Below are 19240 nucleotides of genomic sequence, written 5' to 3' on the forward strand. Positions count from 1 at the left end.
TGGTGCAAATCATTTGAGTTTTTTTTAAATCATAAAGTTCTTTGGGCTGCACATGTGTTAGTTATTTTGGGCTGAGACAATACAACCTGTCATGAAAAGCAGGAAATCTCTCTAGCTATAGTTTGTGCTCACTTTAACTGGCACAAAAGGACGATAAATCTTTTTTGACGAGTATTAACAAGATCATGACTTTCCTGGCACTGGCAATTGCCAATGTTGCTTTTAATGGTAAGATGTGATCAATACCTTTTTGTTTACACTGAATACATGCCAACCTGTCTTGTATAGTCTTGCAGTTCAGTGAGAGATGAGCCGTGATGATAAAGACGTGGCACCCTGGCACTTTCCTCCTCATCTCATCTCGGTGATGACACTATCTGTGACTCATCCTGCAGGCCACAGGCGTGAGAGTAATCTGTTATTCTTTACCTGTGCCATCATCTCCTCGTGCAGAGCCGGGGGGAGGAAGTTGTTGCGCCATGACCCACAGCGGTGAGTTTACATAGCTTAGATACCCAAAGAGATACCCAGGGCTCTCACTGTGCACATCCCCGTCACACAGAGAACTGATAGGAACTAATCAGTAAATGTCGGTTTTAACTGGCAGGGGGATCTGACGTGAGCTGGACCTCACAGGATGTCCGCCATGTGGTCTGAACGTGGGACAGATTCTATCACAACAAAACCTGCTTTCTTCCACTGTGAAGGCTGTGTTTAACAATAATTTTTCATGGTGCAGTTTTACCTCAATTAACATGTATGTAAGTTAAAGATGTTACTCTTATTACATATAAATTGCTTCATTGCTTTGTATTTTCAACACAAATACAGCCACATTAGCAGCTCCGAGAGGCTCTACTCATGCAATTCAATTCAATTCAATTCAATTTTATTTATAGTGTCAAATCATAACAGGAGTTATCTCAGGACACTTTACAGATAGAGTAGGTCCAAACCACATTATATAATTTACATGACCCCAAAATTCCCCCCCAAGAGCAATCATTCGCGAGGAAAAACTTCCTTTTTACAGGCAGAAACCTCAGATAGACCCTGACTCTTGGTGGGTGTCCATCTGCCGCTGCCGGTTGGGACACAGAGACACTGATACAGATATACAGATATAGAGAAATATGATTCATAATAAAAGTATAGTTAGTATGATGAGCAGTGGTAAATAGAGTAACAATAGAGATAATAGAACTATGACTAGAAATAATAGTAGTAGCAGTGCAGGGCGTAGCAGGGCGTCAAGCAGGACCACGGCAGCAGCTGCAAACACGATTTAGCTGCCACCCCAGTCCAAGGAAGTCCAAGGACCCCGGGGAAAAAGCTCCCCGGAGCCAAGTTAGTAACAAGCATTACTGGGACATGAATGCACACAGATGGAAAGAGAGAGGATCTCAGTGTGTCAAAGGAAGTCCCCTGGCAGTATACTATAGCAGCATAACTAAGAGCTGGTCCAAGGCAAACCTGAGCCAAACCTACAAAGGGTTGGTAAATGAATCCGACAACTATGAAGAGCAAAGGAGGGGGCGTGGAGCAGAGTAAAGGAGGGGGCGCGCCGAGGCTGTGGCTACACACCCTCCCCCGCCGGTCTAGGCGAACGCTGCCACTCCTCACTCTCTAAGCTTTATCAAAGAGGAGAGTTTTAAGCTTAGTCTTAAATGTGAGGACGGTGCACAGCATTGCTTGGAGCTAAATGCTAATGTTGGTATGCTTACATTGTCATTGCCGTTTAGAAGGTATATTTGTTAGCAATGTTAGCAGGCTTAGTTTGTTAGCATGATAACATTAGTCAATTACCACTAAATCCAAAGTACAGCGGAGGCCGATGTTGGAATGTAATTTGCTTTGTTTTGAAAAAACTAAATTCTAACTTTTTTATTATTTATTTATTGTCCCAAAAAAACCTTGCCTAAGACAGTGTTGCAAAATCAGGACCCAACATGAAGAAGATAAATAAGCAGAGGTGCACCAATTCCAACACAGATGTTGACACATGGATTTTGACAGCTTAAGATAGATGTCAACTTTAATGAGTGTTGAGGAAATCAGCAAAAACAATATTCAGTTCTAATACAAAACGTGTGTTGCTCAAACAGCTGGTTACCAGGCCTTGAACTTTCTGACACGGAAGAAAATAATGACAAAGCTTTGCAAAAAAAATAAATCAATGGTGCAATAAGCTTCTGGGAGTTAATGCCTCGAACTTCACAACTTTTGTTGATTATGTGTTAGTTGCTGTATTGTTCAGTCTGGAACATCATTAAAAAGAATTGTTCGGCATTTGGGGAACTGTGCTTTTGCCCAGAGTTAATTAAGAAGATCAATACCACTCTCATGTCTGTAAAGACTGTAAAGACTGAAAACAAGGGGAAACAGCTGGCCTAGCCTCGCTTTGTCCAAAGGTAACAAAGTCGGCTTACCAGCACCTCTCATTAGGTCACTAACTTACACATTTTTTCACAAAAATGGGTTATGTGCGCAGGGGCGTCCCATGTATTACATTTTTGTACCGATTTAACAAATAAGAATTAAACACCCTTCCCTCTCTACCTCCCCTCCCTCTGCCCCCAAGAACTCTGGACTCTGAACCCCCCCCCCCACACACACACACACACACCTCCATCAGTAACAGCAATGGCCACTGAGGAACACTTTTTCACTTTCATTTTATATTTTTCCTTTATATTGCACATTTTCACTTTCTTTCTATACCTTTTGGTTTTGCCTTACTTTTGCACTTTTTAGAATTTATTTATTGTTATAAAGTTGACTTGACAAGATATTACATTTTAATTAGCTAACTTTAGAGGTGTTGGTAGGTGGATTTTGTTACTTTTGAACAATCCTCGTAGTTAAACTAAGCTAAGCTAAACTAAGCTAACCAGCTGCTGGCTCCAGCTTCATATTTAGCGTCGAGACATGAGAGTGGTATCGATCTTCTTATCTTAATCTGGACAAAAGAGCAAATAAGTGTTCTTCCCAAAATCTCAAACTACTACTTTAATGAAGTTTATCATGACAATATTCATAAACATGTACAGGTCTATTAAATGATAATACATTCAAATATTTTACATGCCTGTGTTCATATGAAAGCATTATTTCAGACTTTTTGTCATAAGCATGTGACTTTTGGCCGCCCAACAGTTTCTTAAATCAGGATCAGTTATAGTCTGTAAACATCTTTATGTGTAAAACAAAATGCAGGTGACGCTTCACAAATTAACACAGTCAACATGTGGCTGTTGTGGGATGCTGTTAGTGACAGCGCACAGGGGTTTCCACGCAGCGCAGAGAGGTGACAGAGTTTCTATGGTTGGCTCACCAAACAGACCTGCTCTGTCCCAACCCGCGGAGCGTCAGGCTCCCTGCGTCAGACCTGGCCTTGGAGAGAAGGGCTATATTATGGGGCCTTGGCCCCTGCCTCTCCCCTGTAGTTCACAACTTTTTCACCACAAGAAAATGTCAGGGATGGAGTTTTTTATTTCACCCCAAAATTTCCCTTTCTAATCACGCGTCTCAGCTCTTGGCTCAAGCAGCTGTGGAAACTCACCAACACATCATGTCCACAAACACGTCTGTGCTATCAGCCACTCCATCAAAATCTTATTTGCCATCCAAACACAGCAATAAATTAATTCAGAGCTGGGACACTGATTTAAATAGTCATCTGGCTGTACCTTTTCAAATACCTGCGCTGATATGTGATACTGGGAGGATTTACATGAGTGCTTTGTAGGCTTTGTCAGAAGAAATTTATGACCAATAAAGGCAGCAGAGTCCTCATGTCCTCCTGCTGCACTGGAATGGCCTTGGTTTTTTTTATCTAACTTGCCTAAAACATAATGCAAGATGAACCTTCAAAGCAGAATCGACGAGCAGGGATAGAGGATTTAAGACATCTAACTGATAAAACTTTCCCACAGCCACTCTGACATTTTGTAAATGGCTCCATGTGCTCCGCTGCTTGACCTTTGGCTCCCTCTATTTAAGGTGTCATGTCCTGGTCAAAGGAGAATATCATTCAGTGTAAAGCAAGACTTTAACAGTCTGCAAGTTTAGAACGCTCATTCTTCAAATATGTGAGGAGTGCTTCACTCAGAGGAATTTGCAAACATTTGCTGCACATTATCTTGTTACAAACACTTCTAATCCACACACTCTCCCTGATAGAGGGGGAAGATAATTGCTCCTCCTCAGGGAGAGATTCATAGCAATTGTTTCTCTTATTGTGCCGAGCCCCGTTTGCCAGATTCATTGTACCTTAAATGATAGATAAACTTGTTGATTTGATGTTTGTGAGTTGGCTTCTGAGATGAAAATACATTAAAATTATAGTCTTGGGAAAGAATATGCTCTAGATTGATCCTGTTTGCTCATAATTTAAATGACACGCTAGTTGCAATGGTTGAGGGGAAACACCTCAGAAACAAAAGATACATTTTTCAGTGGACTCTGGCTCTATGATTGCTCTGGGAAAGCGGCCCCCGAGTCTTTTGTTTGTGCAAAATCAAACTTTAATCTGGTGCTTTTGATAGATGTAGCCTTTTATTTCAAATGTTTATGGAAATACCCAACAACAGTCTTGTGTGGTCCTGTGTCTAATGAAACATACTCACGTACGCCTCCCGTAGCCATCAGATCCCTGGCCAGCACACAATGTTCACCATGGAGTGTGGTTTCTGAAGGGGCGAGCACATGGCGGGCATGGGGCAGAACAAGTGGTTTTTCCTCCTCATCGCAGACTATCACATCTGTGAACGTGGGTGCTAGGAGGCTTTCAATCCCAGCTCGCGGCTCAGCAGGCCAGCTGTGTTGGTGCTGTCAGCCTCATCCTCCTGCGGTCCATCTCCTCTATGGGCCACATGAGCTCCCATGGAGGCCTCCAGGAGGATTAGCACACCAGAGGAGGGGGTGAAGGGTTCAGGAGCAAGTGTTCAGGGGTCAGCCTGGGGTTTTACATTTGATCTCCTCTCAAGTACAAATTAATGTGCTCTGATGTATTATTTTGATTGAACCGGCTTACACTGATATGAGCCTCAGCTCTTCAACCTATCAAGTGTAATTTACTCACACCGAAGCTCACACTTGGGATTCTGCTTGTCTGAGGGACACAAGATCACCTCGTGTTTTCCTGTCGAGTGCAATCAAAGAGAGAGAGCTGCAGGTTGTTTTGGTTTGGGATGACGGATGGGGGTTGGGAGTGGTGGTCACAAACCACACAGCACATTGGGTTGTCATCAGTGTTCAGCAACACAAGACCTCACGTTATTCTATTTCTGAACAAGGGAAAGGGGAGTGGGGCAGCTGTGTGTGCACATTTGATGACTAACAATTCTGCGTGGACAAATGGATTGTAATGCCACCCTGAGGCCAATTCTGTCAAACTCCCCACAGGTGGAAAAACTTCAAGTGATTCTGCAAATAAAGAGGCCTCTTTAAATTGCACACCTGCATGGAGACGGCAGCATTTCAGAACTCAACCTGTAATAGCCTGTGGTTATATTCCTATGAATCCAAATCTAAAGGCTAAATATCTCAGCACAAACTCATCTCATGAAGATTTGATGCCAGGATCAGATGCTGATCAGACATGAGGGAAGTTTAGACAAGAGAGAGTTTGGTTCTCCTGAGTCTGTGTTGCAACTGCATCGCAATAGCTTAGTGGATGTCTAAAGCCACGTCTGCTGGTGTTCCTGTATGCAAGAAGAAACTTGCTCCGTCAAAATACCTGCCCTTTTAAAGGAGGAGAGGAGATTTAGTTGTTGCAGCCGAACCAGGCTTTTATGTCTTTGCCACCATCTTGATAAAACATACGTAAACAGTACACACAGACAGGACAAAGGACACAACAACTGACATTGTGTTGTATTTTTCTATGACAGCAGAGCTTCCCTTCCCTGGATGCTGGGTTGGACAACAGACTTCCTCTCTGTGTGCATCAGTTTGTGCGTGAGAGAGAGAGAGGTGGATAAGGGACTGTTTATTTAAAATTCCTCCCTTTACACTTTTGCCTTCAGATCTTGAGACTTTGTTGAGGCAGACGATTAAAATATAAATTTTGGTCTTAATTCATAATAGGGGTGCAAATCACAAGTTTTATCACAGTACGATATTATATGCACAACTATACAATATTTGGTAATATTAGAAAGTCAGGGACCTGCAATCGATATGATACTATATCATATTTAACACAATCACTTAAAGGAGCACGCCACCGTTTTTTGAAATAGAGTTATTTACCGTCTCCCCTAGATGCAGATAGGTGGGCAAACGTATTTTTGTCTCAGTGCATGCATTGTCTTAGTCCGGCAGCGCCGCCGCTAGCTTAGCTTAGCATAGTGAATGGAATCCATTGTTGCCGGGTAGCATGTCAGGATTAAAAGTGACCCAACAACAACAAAAAACAACCTAATTACTTCTTGTGGTCTGCGTATTCACAGCTAGTACAAATAGCAACGCAGATTAAGACTAGACGATTTCCTAGGCAGATATTGACTTGGGACTATATTGGGGCGAAACACATCCGAAGCACTGTTACATGGGCGCAGAGATATCACGCAGCAACTCTGTGTGAGTACAGGTCTAATATGGGTTGATCTATCCTGTATAATAATCATGCGTCATGTTTACAATAATGACTTACTCTGTGGACAGCTGTCCATTGGGTCCATTCGGCGTGGGTCGTTTTTTTCCAGTTGACTTCATCGCAACGGGAAAAAAAGTTTGAGGACTGCAGGATGGCTCAACGCTGAGAAATCCTCGGTAGCTGTGACACAACTGCCTGGTCATCGATGGCAGTACCTTGTCCCACTCACCACAGCACAGACACTCTATTTCAGTCTTGCATAGGTTGGCATATTCCCCCACACTCACGCTCACCGTCGGCTCTCATCCTCAAGTCCTCGGGCTGTTGAGCGATTGCAACCTCCTCCTCCTCCTGTCATTCTACTTCCAAAGCACGCAACTCCTCTTCTGAAAACTCTGGTTTGTAGAGGTATGGTTCTGGATCTTGACTGTCTGAGAAGTCATCCTCTTCGTCTCTCACAAAATGTCTACTGTAGGAAAAATAGCCAGCTAATATTCATGCCGGTATGTTGACGGAAGAAGGTGCTGTGTGATATCTTACATTACATTGTAAGATCGTCATTTAGCTGACTCTTTTATCCAAAGCGACTTACAATTGCTATATATGTCAGAGGTCGCACGCCTCTGGAGCAAATAGTGGTTAAGTGTCTTGCTCAGGGACACATTGGTTGATGTATCGCAGTGGATCCCAGATCCCAGATCTCCCACACCAAAGGCAACATCTGCCGAGAAAATCGTCTAGTCTTAATCTGCGTTGCTATTTGTACTCGTTGTGAATACGCAGGCCACAAGAAGTAATTAGTTTTTGTTTTTGTTGTTGTTGGGTCACTTTTTCTCACGACACTTTTACTCATGCTAACCGGCAACAATGGATTCCATTCACTACGCTAAGCTAAGCTAGCGGCGGCACTGCCGGACTAAGACAATGCATGCACTGAGACAAAAATATGTTTGCCCACCTATCTACATCTAGCGGAGATGGTGAATAACTCTATTTCAAAAAATGTGTTTCTTTAAATTTATATCATCTCACAAAAAGCAACTAAAATATGATTTGACCATTTTATTACTCAGCACTTCCAGACATTTTAATGAAAAACAAACTATTGTTTTTAATAAAAAGAATAAATATAAAGTGGTAATTTCAAAAGAAAGGCGCATTTTTAAAGATGATGATATGTGTCAATATTTTCACTTTGCATCGATGGTATTTGATCGTTGTTCATTGAATCAATGCATCAATTCAGATCAATGTCTCATTACATGCCTTATACATAATATAACAACAAAGATTGTCACTCAAAATCACAAATGTGAACCTCTGATGGTCAGAGGATCACCAAAGTCATTAGGATTCATCCTCTGGGTACCACTAATATCTGTACCAAATGTAATGGCAATCCACCCAATAGTTGTTGAGGCATTTTGGTCTCGAACAAAGTGGTGGACTGACTGACCGACCAATATTGGCATCCCCAGAGTGGCTAAAAACAGAAACAATCCTGTCTTCAGAACTACAGTTCTTTATGTACAATTTCACAAAACATCTCTTTGTGCAGCTCGATTGAGCCACAGTTGTGTTACTCAAAAAAAATGCTGACTCAACCACCATTGCACAATGAACATCTTTGACCAAAAGAAGAAATGTTGGTACCCTTCAGTGCGTTCTTTGTGTGCATGCTGAGACTGTTGCTCAACTCTGTTATCCAGAAGTAAATTGCCACCTTTAGGGCTGCACTAATAAACTGTTTAAGATCAATAACTGTCTGGTCTGTTCTGCTGTTTGGACAGAAACAGAGCAGAGACTAGCAAACCACAAGAGGGTGTGATAGTGTGTCATCATTTAAATCTGGTTCGCACTGTAGTAATAATGTTCCTTTTATTAACAGATGTTGAATTCAGGTTAGTCCCTAACTCAGCAGAGGCTGCAGGGAAGCGTGGGTGTCCAGGGCCCTGCAGACAGGGTCAGTTAAGTACCACGTCCAAGTCTTACACAGCTCAGACGTGTGTCTCCTATGAAAAGATATGGGCCATTTAACACTCACCATGATAAGTGTCTCTTGTATAGACTTTGACACTTTTACATCCATGCCTGAAATGTAGCCTGCCTTCCCCAGGTGAATGATGTCTTTCAGACTTGTGTCTAGTTAATTCTGTTTTCCCCAAACAGACACATATACTGTACACGAATGTAAGTTATCTCAAACCTCTATAAAATATGTGTGGGAGAAGCAGGTGTAAACAAAACAAACATGATAAAAAAATTCACATCACATTCACGGCAATGTGCCCCTTGACAAATCCCCTTGGGGGGAAGACATTTTCCAAACAGCTCCCCCATCTTGTCACACAAGAGGTATAGACCATCTACTGGTTTAAATTCTCTATGGGATCTTGCAGCACACTGCATTTATAGGTAAGGCAACGCTAAATCAGTTAATTTAGACTGATGTCTTTATGATTTGCAAGAGTTCAGCATGAAAGCCAGACTCCCTCACTTGCTGAATAAACAAAAATTTGTTCAGCTCAAATAAAATTTGATGAGGAGATAATTTTGCAAGCACATGGCATAAAGGTCTCTCTTATGTGCAGGGGTGCTGCACTCTGAGGGGAAATCAACTGAAAGTCTAAAGATGTAGTTTAGCACACGGTGGACACGATGATAGAAAGAGATACGGCTGATCCGGTCCACCATTGGGGACAGGCCTACACGTGACCACAAAACAGTCTGCTATCAAATATCCTCTTTAAAAATTATTCAATTGGTCTTTTTTTATTTTTAACTTACAGGACTCAAACATAGTCAGGAGTACATTATAAGCTTCTCACAATGTGACTGATATAACTGAAGGAACCAATTTTAGAACTGTTTTAATGAATACCCCTCTGTATTATTTAATTAAACGTCCCTATTGGATGAAGTAAAGCAACCGTAAAGAGAATTCCAACAACATTAGACAGTTCATTCAACATTTATTTGGCACGAACGACTCTCAATCAAAGCAAAACAAAAAGAAGAAAAACACAGAAAGAAGCTTCTAATCTGATTTCATCAGGAGATAAATCCTGGAGCTGCTCCACTGACAATGAATTGGAAAACTGACATGGTGGATTGTGCAGTGACTGTCTGAGCTTTTGCTCTTCAGTAGGTTTGACAGTATCAGTAGGCGCTACCAGTTATAAAGCAGAACATATCTCAAATACCGTGTAAAAAACCCGGGACCTGTTGCATGCATTGTCGATGTTTGTCAGTGTCAAAAGCAGCGACGCGTTATGTTTCTTGGATGCAGCTTTGAAAACATTGGAAGTGTCCGATAAATTCAGAACTATAAATTAATTCTGCTTTCTGTTTCAGGATTTTAAGACACAACCAGCCTATCCCTAACATGTCTCATGGGTGAGATAGAGGCAAATTCACTGGAAGCCTTTCTTTTAGAAGGATGTATTTATTTAAGAAGCTGCAGATGAAGAACAGATGCATTTCATTTACAGTAAAACTCTCTTGGAAATAAAAATCAAATTCCATAATCTCGCTCAGTAACTCAGGAGCAGAGATCTACTGGTGAGGGGCCACATGTTAACATCAAAACATAGGGTGTGAGGTTCAGTCACACACTCATTCTATTCTCTGTGGTGATTGTGCTGGAGGTGGAAGTACTGCAGTGATCAGAGGTAGCAGAGTGACGGAGGCTCTGTTATGAGACACGAGAGGCCACTTTGATCTCTGAAATCTTTGCCTGTGCTGATGACAGAATACCCGGGAAAGGGATTTTCAATCAGAGAACCTGCATGGGAATCCCCTGACACGCAACAAGAACAACACACGCAGAAATATGGGACAATACCCAAACCCCCCTGGAAATAGCTCAAAATCAACAACACCCATCGTAGGAATCCTGCTTCTTTTCAAGCAAGCATCGGAGTGTCTTCTGTATGGTATCAGATTTGCCTCCTTTGAAGTCGTAAGCTCATAATGCCTACATGTGAAAAGGTTGTTGTTTTTTTCCATGGACACAGAGCTGACAACAGATTCACTCCCTGGCTCTTCCTCTCACACATACACACAGACACTCGCTCAGTCCCACATATGACAACACCCAATGTTTACCCCTCTGATTTCCATCCCACGCATCCTGTTTGTGGCAGCATCTCCCATTGTTCCCGTCTGTATCGAGCTCCTGAGCAGGTACAAAATCTTTCCACTGCGGCTGTTTTGAAGAAGTAGCATGGCTACAGTAAAAGGGATCCTTGTCTGTGTGCTTTTGTTTCGTTATCAACATTTGGCTGCTTTATCATTTCTTAAGTGGATGGGGGAAAAAGTAGGGTGGATGGAAAATCTGCTGATAAATGCAGAACACAAAGGAGAAGCCACACAAAGAGAAATCTCGAGTGAGACAAAGTTGTTTGGAGTTAGCCTTGCAAAGTGGTGGGTAAAACATTTGTATTTGAGGAGCAAGACTGGATTTAGAAGTTGGCCGGCCATGTTGACTCCAGAACAAAGCCAACACTTGATTGCTAAATAGAGGGCACCTTTTGGAGCAGCACCCCAGCTGATGTCACCCTGAAGGAAGTGCTTTGAAGGGGATGGGGGCAGAGGGACATCCAGGCATCACAATGCAGCGTTGTATGCCAGCAGCATCACAAGGACATGACGCTATCCCTGTAAGGAGCGAGCTTCACAATGTGCTGTATATTTGCTATAATGGGAACATCTTGATGAGGGGCCTACCTTCAAAGTGATGGGGATGTGTTTTTTGCAATCAGGGATAAGTAAACAAGTGATCTAGCTCCATATCTCCCAAAGCAATCTTTATATTCCATGATTAACTGCATGGCGAATGGATGAAACAGCTTCAGCTTGCACCAAGGGTCATTCAATTTCATATTTCCGAATGAGAGAAATATGCAGCATCCATGAAATTGTCCACCAACAATATTTTGAAGTATAAAATGAATCTCACAAGATTGAGAAGTGATGTGACACCGCCCTCTAGTGTCTAAATGTTACTGTAATGGTTTTACAGTGTACAATTATGTTGCCTGTGAATGATGTTACTGTATTGCATTAAATGCCATTCACAGCATGTAATACAAAGTTTAGCGATGAGAAATGTTGTTGATTTAGCTCCTGTTTAAAATATTTTAATCACCTTAACTTTGACAGACTGTATATATATATATGTGTGTGTGTGTGTGTGTGTGTGTGTGTGTGTGTGTGTGTGTGTGTGTGTGTGTGTGTTTTTTGTCACAGGTGTACACACGTTTTGGTATTTCCTTTTAACTCCAGCTTGAAGATAGCTGCAGATATCTGCATGAAAGAATCTCCCCACCTGTGATACAGTGCGAACAGCAGCAGAGTAGGTGGATAGTCTGTAGCCTACCTCACGTTTCCTTCACCTGTGATGAGGGCTCAATCATTCCCTTATTTATTTGTTATCAGATTATTGACAATGAGAACAAGTGCTTCCTTCGTCTCAGCTAGATGAAGCGCAGCTCGGATGAAAAAGAAAAGAAGAGAAATACTGGGCCTGTGAGTCATATTGCTGTGAGCGCAACAGAGATCAAATAATGAAGTGATATGATTTCATAAGGTATGTCATTAGTAACTAAATGACAAAGCATAGACCTACAACAAAAAATTGTTTCACTGATTCTATATTACTACATTTAAGCACTGCCACCAATAAATGAATGACATACTTTGTTTTTACTTACTTTACTTTAAAGTTTAGATACAACTGTTGACATTGACTTTCTTGACTTTTCAAGTACTTGCAAAAAACTAAACCACAGCCAGTGTCCTTTTATTTAGGCACTCGTAGCCTCAAACACGATATCACTGAAGTTCATATTTGTTGAAAAGTCTTTATTTTCATTTGTAGGCGTGTCATGTGTTTCATTGTGTGGACTAGTTTCAGCCATTGAGTACATTGACTTAGGTTTGGTGAGTGTGCTTTCATCCAATTGATTTCCTAACAACCAATGAAAGTATTTGCATCGGATATATCTTTGGTCTCTGGCATTGACATCTTCAGGTATTCCCACACTAATAAATACATTGAAATAAGTGGGATATCAAAATTATTTCGTTTTTAACGTCCTCTTTTAAAGGGGACATATTATGCTTATTTTCAGGTTCAAACTTGTATTTGGGGTTTCTACTACAACATGTTTACATGCTTTAATCTTCAAAAAACAGGTTATTTTTCTCAAACTGCCTGCATTCACTCTGTGTATGAAACGCTCCGACACCCTCCTTAAAAAAGCCCAGTCTGCTCTGATTGGTCAGCGTTTCCAGGTCTTCCGCATCTGCACTCTTTGAGTCTCAGCACCGTCATTGCAGCCGGGGAATGACTTGCTACAGTATAGTTGTGACATACAGAAGTCCTGACGGCTCATTTAAAGGCACAGTTTGTGTGCAATTGAGAGTTTTAATACTTTCACAGTATTTATATAGCACATCGACCTGCTTTTTAATTTAAAAAAAGGACACTTTACAATATGGGACTTTTAATCTCTGCCAGAATCCCCAGAATGTTATGGAAATCCCCAAAAAATGGGAATAATTTTCTATCATTCCACTTTCTCCAGCAGCACAGAGCTGTTAAGGAGCCTTTACTGAATGCTGAGACTATTAACCTTATTTTCAACATCCAATCAGATCTTTCCATGAATTACTTATTGGTGTCTTTGGAGGTAGATCTTTCCTCATCCTGTCCACAACAATTACATGTATATTCAGCTATTTCTTCACAAGGAAATACCGTCCTATTATCTTATTTCAAAAGTCTTGAAATACATTTTAAGGATTTATGTAGACTTTCATTTTAAGATCATATATAGGTAGCTAACTTCTCAGCAAAGCAGAGACACGTGCATGGGTTTGGCTTAAACCCTTGAGCAGGTCAACAAATTGTAGTATTCTTTACAACCACAAGGGGGTGGCATTCATCTATCACTGGTCGATATTGCCACAACCATGTATATTTTGTTTTCTCTCTCAAGTCTTTATTTCTAAGGCAAAATAGAAACACTACTACTAATGATTTGTGTTATATTGTATAAACTAAAAAGTAATGTATGTGCTATAGATCTGCTCGTTGTAAAATAAAGCTTTGAGTTTGCACGTTCAGTGCGTGTAAACACGTGGATTGAACTGCTTAAATGCATGCTTTTCAGGTGATTACACTGTGTTTTGATTTGGTGTGTGATTGTTTTGTGCTAATAAGAGGACATGCCATTTTACACCCTGAAATCACTCGCAGACTCAAAGTTGATCACATATCTCTGGGTAGCCTACTACTGGTGAGAATAACAGCAGCACAACAATAGTGTAAATAGCATAATACTATGCTCATCATACCATGTGGTATTATGCTGATGAACTCAGTACATGCCTGGGCAGCTCTAGTGAGAACTTGAATGGGGAGGATTAGTACCAGATGTTCATTGGGACTCAGTGGTCAGCCAATAGGGAGGAGGGCCGTTTGGTCTGTGGGAGGAGCTCAGGCTCTCCTCTAAACTCAAGATTTATTCTAACAGGTAGTTTAAAAATCAAACAGGCCCCCAGCAGCAGCAGCAGCAGCAGCAGCAGCATCACAACAGCAGTAGCAGAAAGACAGTAACTAACGAAGTCTGAGCAAAGGACGTTTCTTCAACAGCATCTTATTTCTGGATATGCCCGGACGCCGCTCTCCAGCATGCTGAGCAGGAAGGGGTCTAGTGCAGGGATGATGACCGCTGCTGCAGCGGGAATAGACCGCAGCAGGGTCGGGGAGAGGCTGCAGGCTGCTCTGGCCGGGCTGCAGGAGCTTCATCTGCTGAAGGACAGACAGAGCGACATGGTGAGCTGGGCGCTGCGGATGGACCGAGAGGAGCCGGCCACTGCTGTCCACGCAGGCCCGGAGAGTCCCAGGATGATGGGGACTGAGGAACAGCGGCTGGAGGCGACCCTGACAACCCTGAAACAACAGCTGGTAGGAAGCCGTTTCTATCAAAAGCCATAAAACAGAATCATTAAAATACCTTTCTAGAGACATTATGTGCATGCACTAGTTTGGTGTCACCATAATATATGTACCCTTATTATAGATTTTATTTATAACGATGGGACTAATACTCGCATTTACTTTTTTTTAATTGTCCTTGGAATAAAGTCGTCCGTTTGAATATTGTAGTCAGCTGATGCTCATGTGCATTCCGTCTTCAATTATTAGCAGACACACTTTCATGCTCTCAGCTGGGGGTAGGAAGTAGGATAGGTGTCATAAATCAAGGTTCACCGCAGGACCAAGAGGACTTTGAGTTGTGTATGTGCGCGCACACAGTGCATGTGCAGACTGCAGGGGGGGCAAACCTCAATCATTAACCACTAATGCCAGGGAATATAAAAAACAATGATAAAGTCTTTTTTTAAAGGTGGTTAATTTGCTGTGAATGACAGTCAGTTATGAGAGGCCTCTGAGTGTTAGAGACAGCTGGCTGTGTGGAGTTTTCCATGACAAGCTTTTTCCATCTAGGCTGCTATTATAACCGTTTACAGGAAGTGGAGGGATTAGGGTGCTATGCATGACTTTAAGTAGAACTGGGCAAAAGCATGGAAAGACACATTGTAAAGTACTAGGGCAACATATGGTTTAAATTGTGTTGCAAAATGGAGCTACTGCAGACTCTCAACACCCCATTTTCTTTTTTTAAAAACACCACAGCTAAATATATAGACCTAATGGCCAATAAACACTTTCCAAGAACTCTTTTCACAGTTTGAATAGAAGTCAACCAAACTAACTTAATTTTACAAGAAAATGAAACATTAATTAAATGGTGCATTTTGCAGGCAGTGACCCCCAGACCTCATTTGAAGAGCCACTGTAACAGTAAATGCCCAGCCTGAGCTGCAAAGCAAACAGTCCTTCATCCCAACCCCCAAGCTTTCCTCCTCTATTAGTTTACACAATGGCCAGGACCTCGCTGTGGGGGAGAAATGAGTTACCCACCACTGCTTCTTCCATGCTCCCCCATGTCCTGCTGGGGTTAATCATCAGCCACAGCTGAGTCGCCTTTGTTTTTCTGATGGCTGTACATTAGAGCATCTTTTATCTGAACAACGGGCATTGTCTTAATGAAATTAAAGCATTTGCTAACCCTCGTCCTGACTTTTCTGCTTAATTTTCACCTTTACAGAGAATTACATTTTTTGTGTAACGTACATGTGTGTGCGTGAGGAGATTTATTGCATAATCTTGAACTCCCTCCTTTCCTTAGATAATGGAATAAGACTTGCCCTTTGGTTCAGGTTGTATTGCACATATTTCCAAGGGTGTTGGCTAAAATGTTATTTGTTGTCTGTTTTACAGTCTCGTCTTCGGAAACAGGATGTAGGCCTGAAGACTCACTTGCAGCAGCTGGATCAACAGATCAGTGAGCTGAAGCTGGATGTGAGCAAGGCCTCCACAGAGCAGTTGGAGAGTGACAGCAGGCCAAGTTCAGGTGTGTAGGCAAACGTTCGCACAAAACGCCCTGCTGTTGTTTACTCATAGCAAGCATCCACCAAAGCTACCATCACATGATTACAAGAAAATACTCATGTGCACAATTGTCCCTTCTCTCTCCAGGCTTCTATGAGCTCAGCGATGGCGGCTCTTGCTCGTTGTCCAACTCCTGCACCTCTGTGTACAGCGAGTGCCTGTCATCTTCCCAGACAAGCCTTCTCCTCCTTCCCACGAGCCCTGCTAATTCCCACATCAGCCCGCCATCACACCTAGACGTATGCCGCCGGCGTTCTGCTGACGAGAGCACTACCCAGCCCAACCCCCCCCCCCCCCCCCCCCCCCCCCGCCGCCACCAAAAGCAAAAAAAAAAAAAAAAAAAAGCGACCAAGACCTGTGTCAACAGGTAACCAAATCTCTCAATCTCTAATTCTTGGCTTTAAGTCTCTTATGTTGTCATGGGGACCATGCAACTGTTGTTACAACATGTATTTTGCCGCATAATACCATGTTATTTTTCAGTGGATGAGTGATTTGAAAGGTTAATCGGTATTTTGTGTTGTATTTGTGTCAATCAGGTGATCTTGATAGGATGATGGCTCAAGGACCAAGCTACTGCAAATCTGTTGATGCAAAGAAACCCTCAATGTGCTCAAACCTGAAGACCACCACAGTGGACGCCAAGTTCCACAGCAACCTGGTGTCCCGCAGTGGGACGGAAGTGTACCACTACCCCAGCCCCCTGCACGCTGTGGCTCTCCAGAGCCCAATCTTTTTCCATGGTGGCGACCCAGCCACACCTGGACTTCTAGTGGGACAAGGACCCCCTATGAACGGTTCTGACACCCTCCAAGGAGCACAAATGGGCTATGAGACCAAGACTCCGGGTTACATTGACAAGCTCCTCCTGCGCAGCTTGAACAAAATCCAGAGTGAAACGAGCACAGAGACTCTGCAGAACCACAGTGACAATCACAGGAGGCCTACTGAACTTTTAACTGTGTTTTCTGACATGTCTCAGAAAGAGGTGTCTGTGCTGCAGCCTCTTCCAGCCCAGACCACAAACATTATCCCACTTGATAGCGACCCAAAGAGACACTGCATGACATTCTCCAGCCAAGAGCAAGCTGATAACGCAAACCGCAATCAGTCAGTGAGAGCCCCGGAGGTTTCATACCGATACTCCTATCCTACTGCCATGAGGGAGTACAGCTCTGATGAGGTCACCACTTTATCCATGAGAAAGAATGATAAAGGTGAATATGCTAGTGCAGCAAAAGGCAATTCAAAGAATATATGTGGGGATCATCCAGAGTCAATGCCACAAGAGAGGAAGGGCAATAGGCAAAGACCGGTGATGCCCCACAGCTCCAGCACAGAAGAGAGTCAAAGCTTTGAGGTCCATGCTGGTCACAGAGCTTCCCCTGAGTTTGTTCATGCCAAATTTGTCCCTGCTGGATCTCAGAGGGTCAAAGTGAGACAGGCAGACCGTAAAACCAAAGCTGTGAAACTGAGAAGAAAAAGCAGCGAGAAACCTCGAGCAATGAGGCAGCAACATGGCTACTCCTCGGGGGAAAGGACCAGAGAGGCTAGTGGCGGAACCAAGGGGGAACAGAGAAGATCAGGAAAAGGAAAAGGGACCCAGAAATGTACCACCTGTCACACAGAGGAGCGCAGACAGGGCTCAGGCTCAGACTCCAGCCACTGTAGCCCTGGACTCATGTACACCCACAACGCCCATCCCAAGCCACATCCCATCCCTGTTGTTACGAAGTCAAGCAAAAGCCGCAGACTGCAGTGCCTGGAGCATGAGCAGCCCGTAGAGCAGAGGAAAAGGAGGGAGGGGGCCGCCAAATGGCCGTCCGATGTGGAGATGTTCCAGATCTCATGTGCTCAGCGTCAGAGGTCCAAGGAGCGCCATGTTCAGGCACCAGGGAGCATGCAGATGGTCCGCAGTATGAGTGCCAAGTCAGGCCAATGGATAGGACCTCCTCGCTCCTTCCAATCCTCCACGTCCTCTAACTCTTTCTTCCAAAATCTGAATGCCAGATACCCACCAGCAGCCTTCCACATGTCCAGCAACTACCCACCCAGATGTGAGTCTGAGTACTCGGCCGAATGCGCCTCGCTGTTTCACTCCACCATTGCTGAAAGCAGCGAGGGGGAGATGAGTGATAACACCACCAACCGCTTCGGAGACAGTGAGTCCAGCCAGAGCTTCCAGTCCTTCTCGGACTCTGACAGCAGCCTTTCCCTGGATGAGGAGGACCAGGTGGACGGCCAAGAGGAGAGAGGGTTGGTGTGGGCTCAGGCTGCTCTGGGGCCCACCGCAGCTGGACAGCCCCTCCAGCAGCTCCCACGCCCGGAGCCATCAGCCTGCCGCATCAAAGCCTCCCGAGCCCTGAAGAAGAAGATTCGTCGATTCCAGCCGGCCTCCCTTAAGGTCATGACCCTTGTGTAGCAAAGTTCCCCCTGGGCAGAGTGTGAACTTTTGGGAAAACACAGAGAGCTGTGGTCTTTGAGCTCAACACCCTTAATCATCACTGAAAAGCAGCAATTAAACTGGACTGCATTTGTGCACTGATTGTTTTGTTAAACTAAAAGAAAATGGCAAGAACTTACAATGGTTGAACCTGAAACTGTAAAAATGGTGCATGGTACAAAAGCATGTATAACACAATTATTACACTGACACTTAATTTGTAAATATTTATGTTGTAATTGAAGTTTATCATACCATGTGGCTGCATTTGACAATTTGACATTTCTGTCATATAATTGTATGTACCTGAGAAATAAAAATAATCTTTTTACATTTCCTATTGCAAATAACTGTTTATTTTCTCTTCATTTTGCTCATTGATTATAACTATCCATATCTGTCTTATTAGAATAAACATATTTGATATATATTGGGATAGTTTGAGTGTATGTATTCTTCACTTTTATTTCATCTTTAGACAGCTAACGACATCATTGTCCGTAAGCTGATTGAAGTAAGTACTAGCTCTGGTATTAATATCACCCAACTTTTCTTCATCAGTAGTCATGTTTCCATGTAATTGTCAAGCGAATTTTAAGCAAACTTTTAAAATGTTGCAAAAAAGAAAATGTGAATTAGAAGCGTTTCCATCAACTGGTTTAGAGTGAAT

General features: G+C 42.9%; 1 protein-coding gene across 1 annotated transcript; it reads left to right on the forward strand.

Annotated features, from left to right (window-relative positions):
* Positions 1-14130: 14130 nt before the first annotated feature.
* dact2 (dishevelled-binding antagonist of beta-catenin 2) lies at positions 14131-18906 on the forward strand. Its single transcript, XM_039782959.1, is given in 5 exon segments — positions 14131-14576; positions 15957-16089; positions 16215-16425; positions 16427-16494; positions 16667-18906. Coding segments are annotated over 5 exon segments (2571 nt in total). The 5' UTR covers positions 14131-14300; the 3' UTR covers positions 18550-18906.
* Positions 18907-19240: the final 334 nt, after the last annotated feature.

This window comes from Perca fluviatilis, chromosome 19 (genome assembly GCF_010015445.1).
Source record: "Perca fluviatilis chromosome 19, GENO_Pfluv_1.0, whole genome shotgun sequence".
NCBI lineage: Eukaryota > Metazoa > Chordata > Actinopteri > Perciformes > Percidae > Perca > Perca fluviatilis.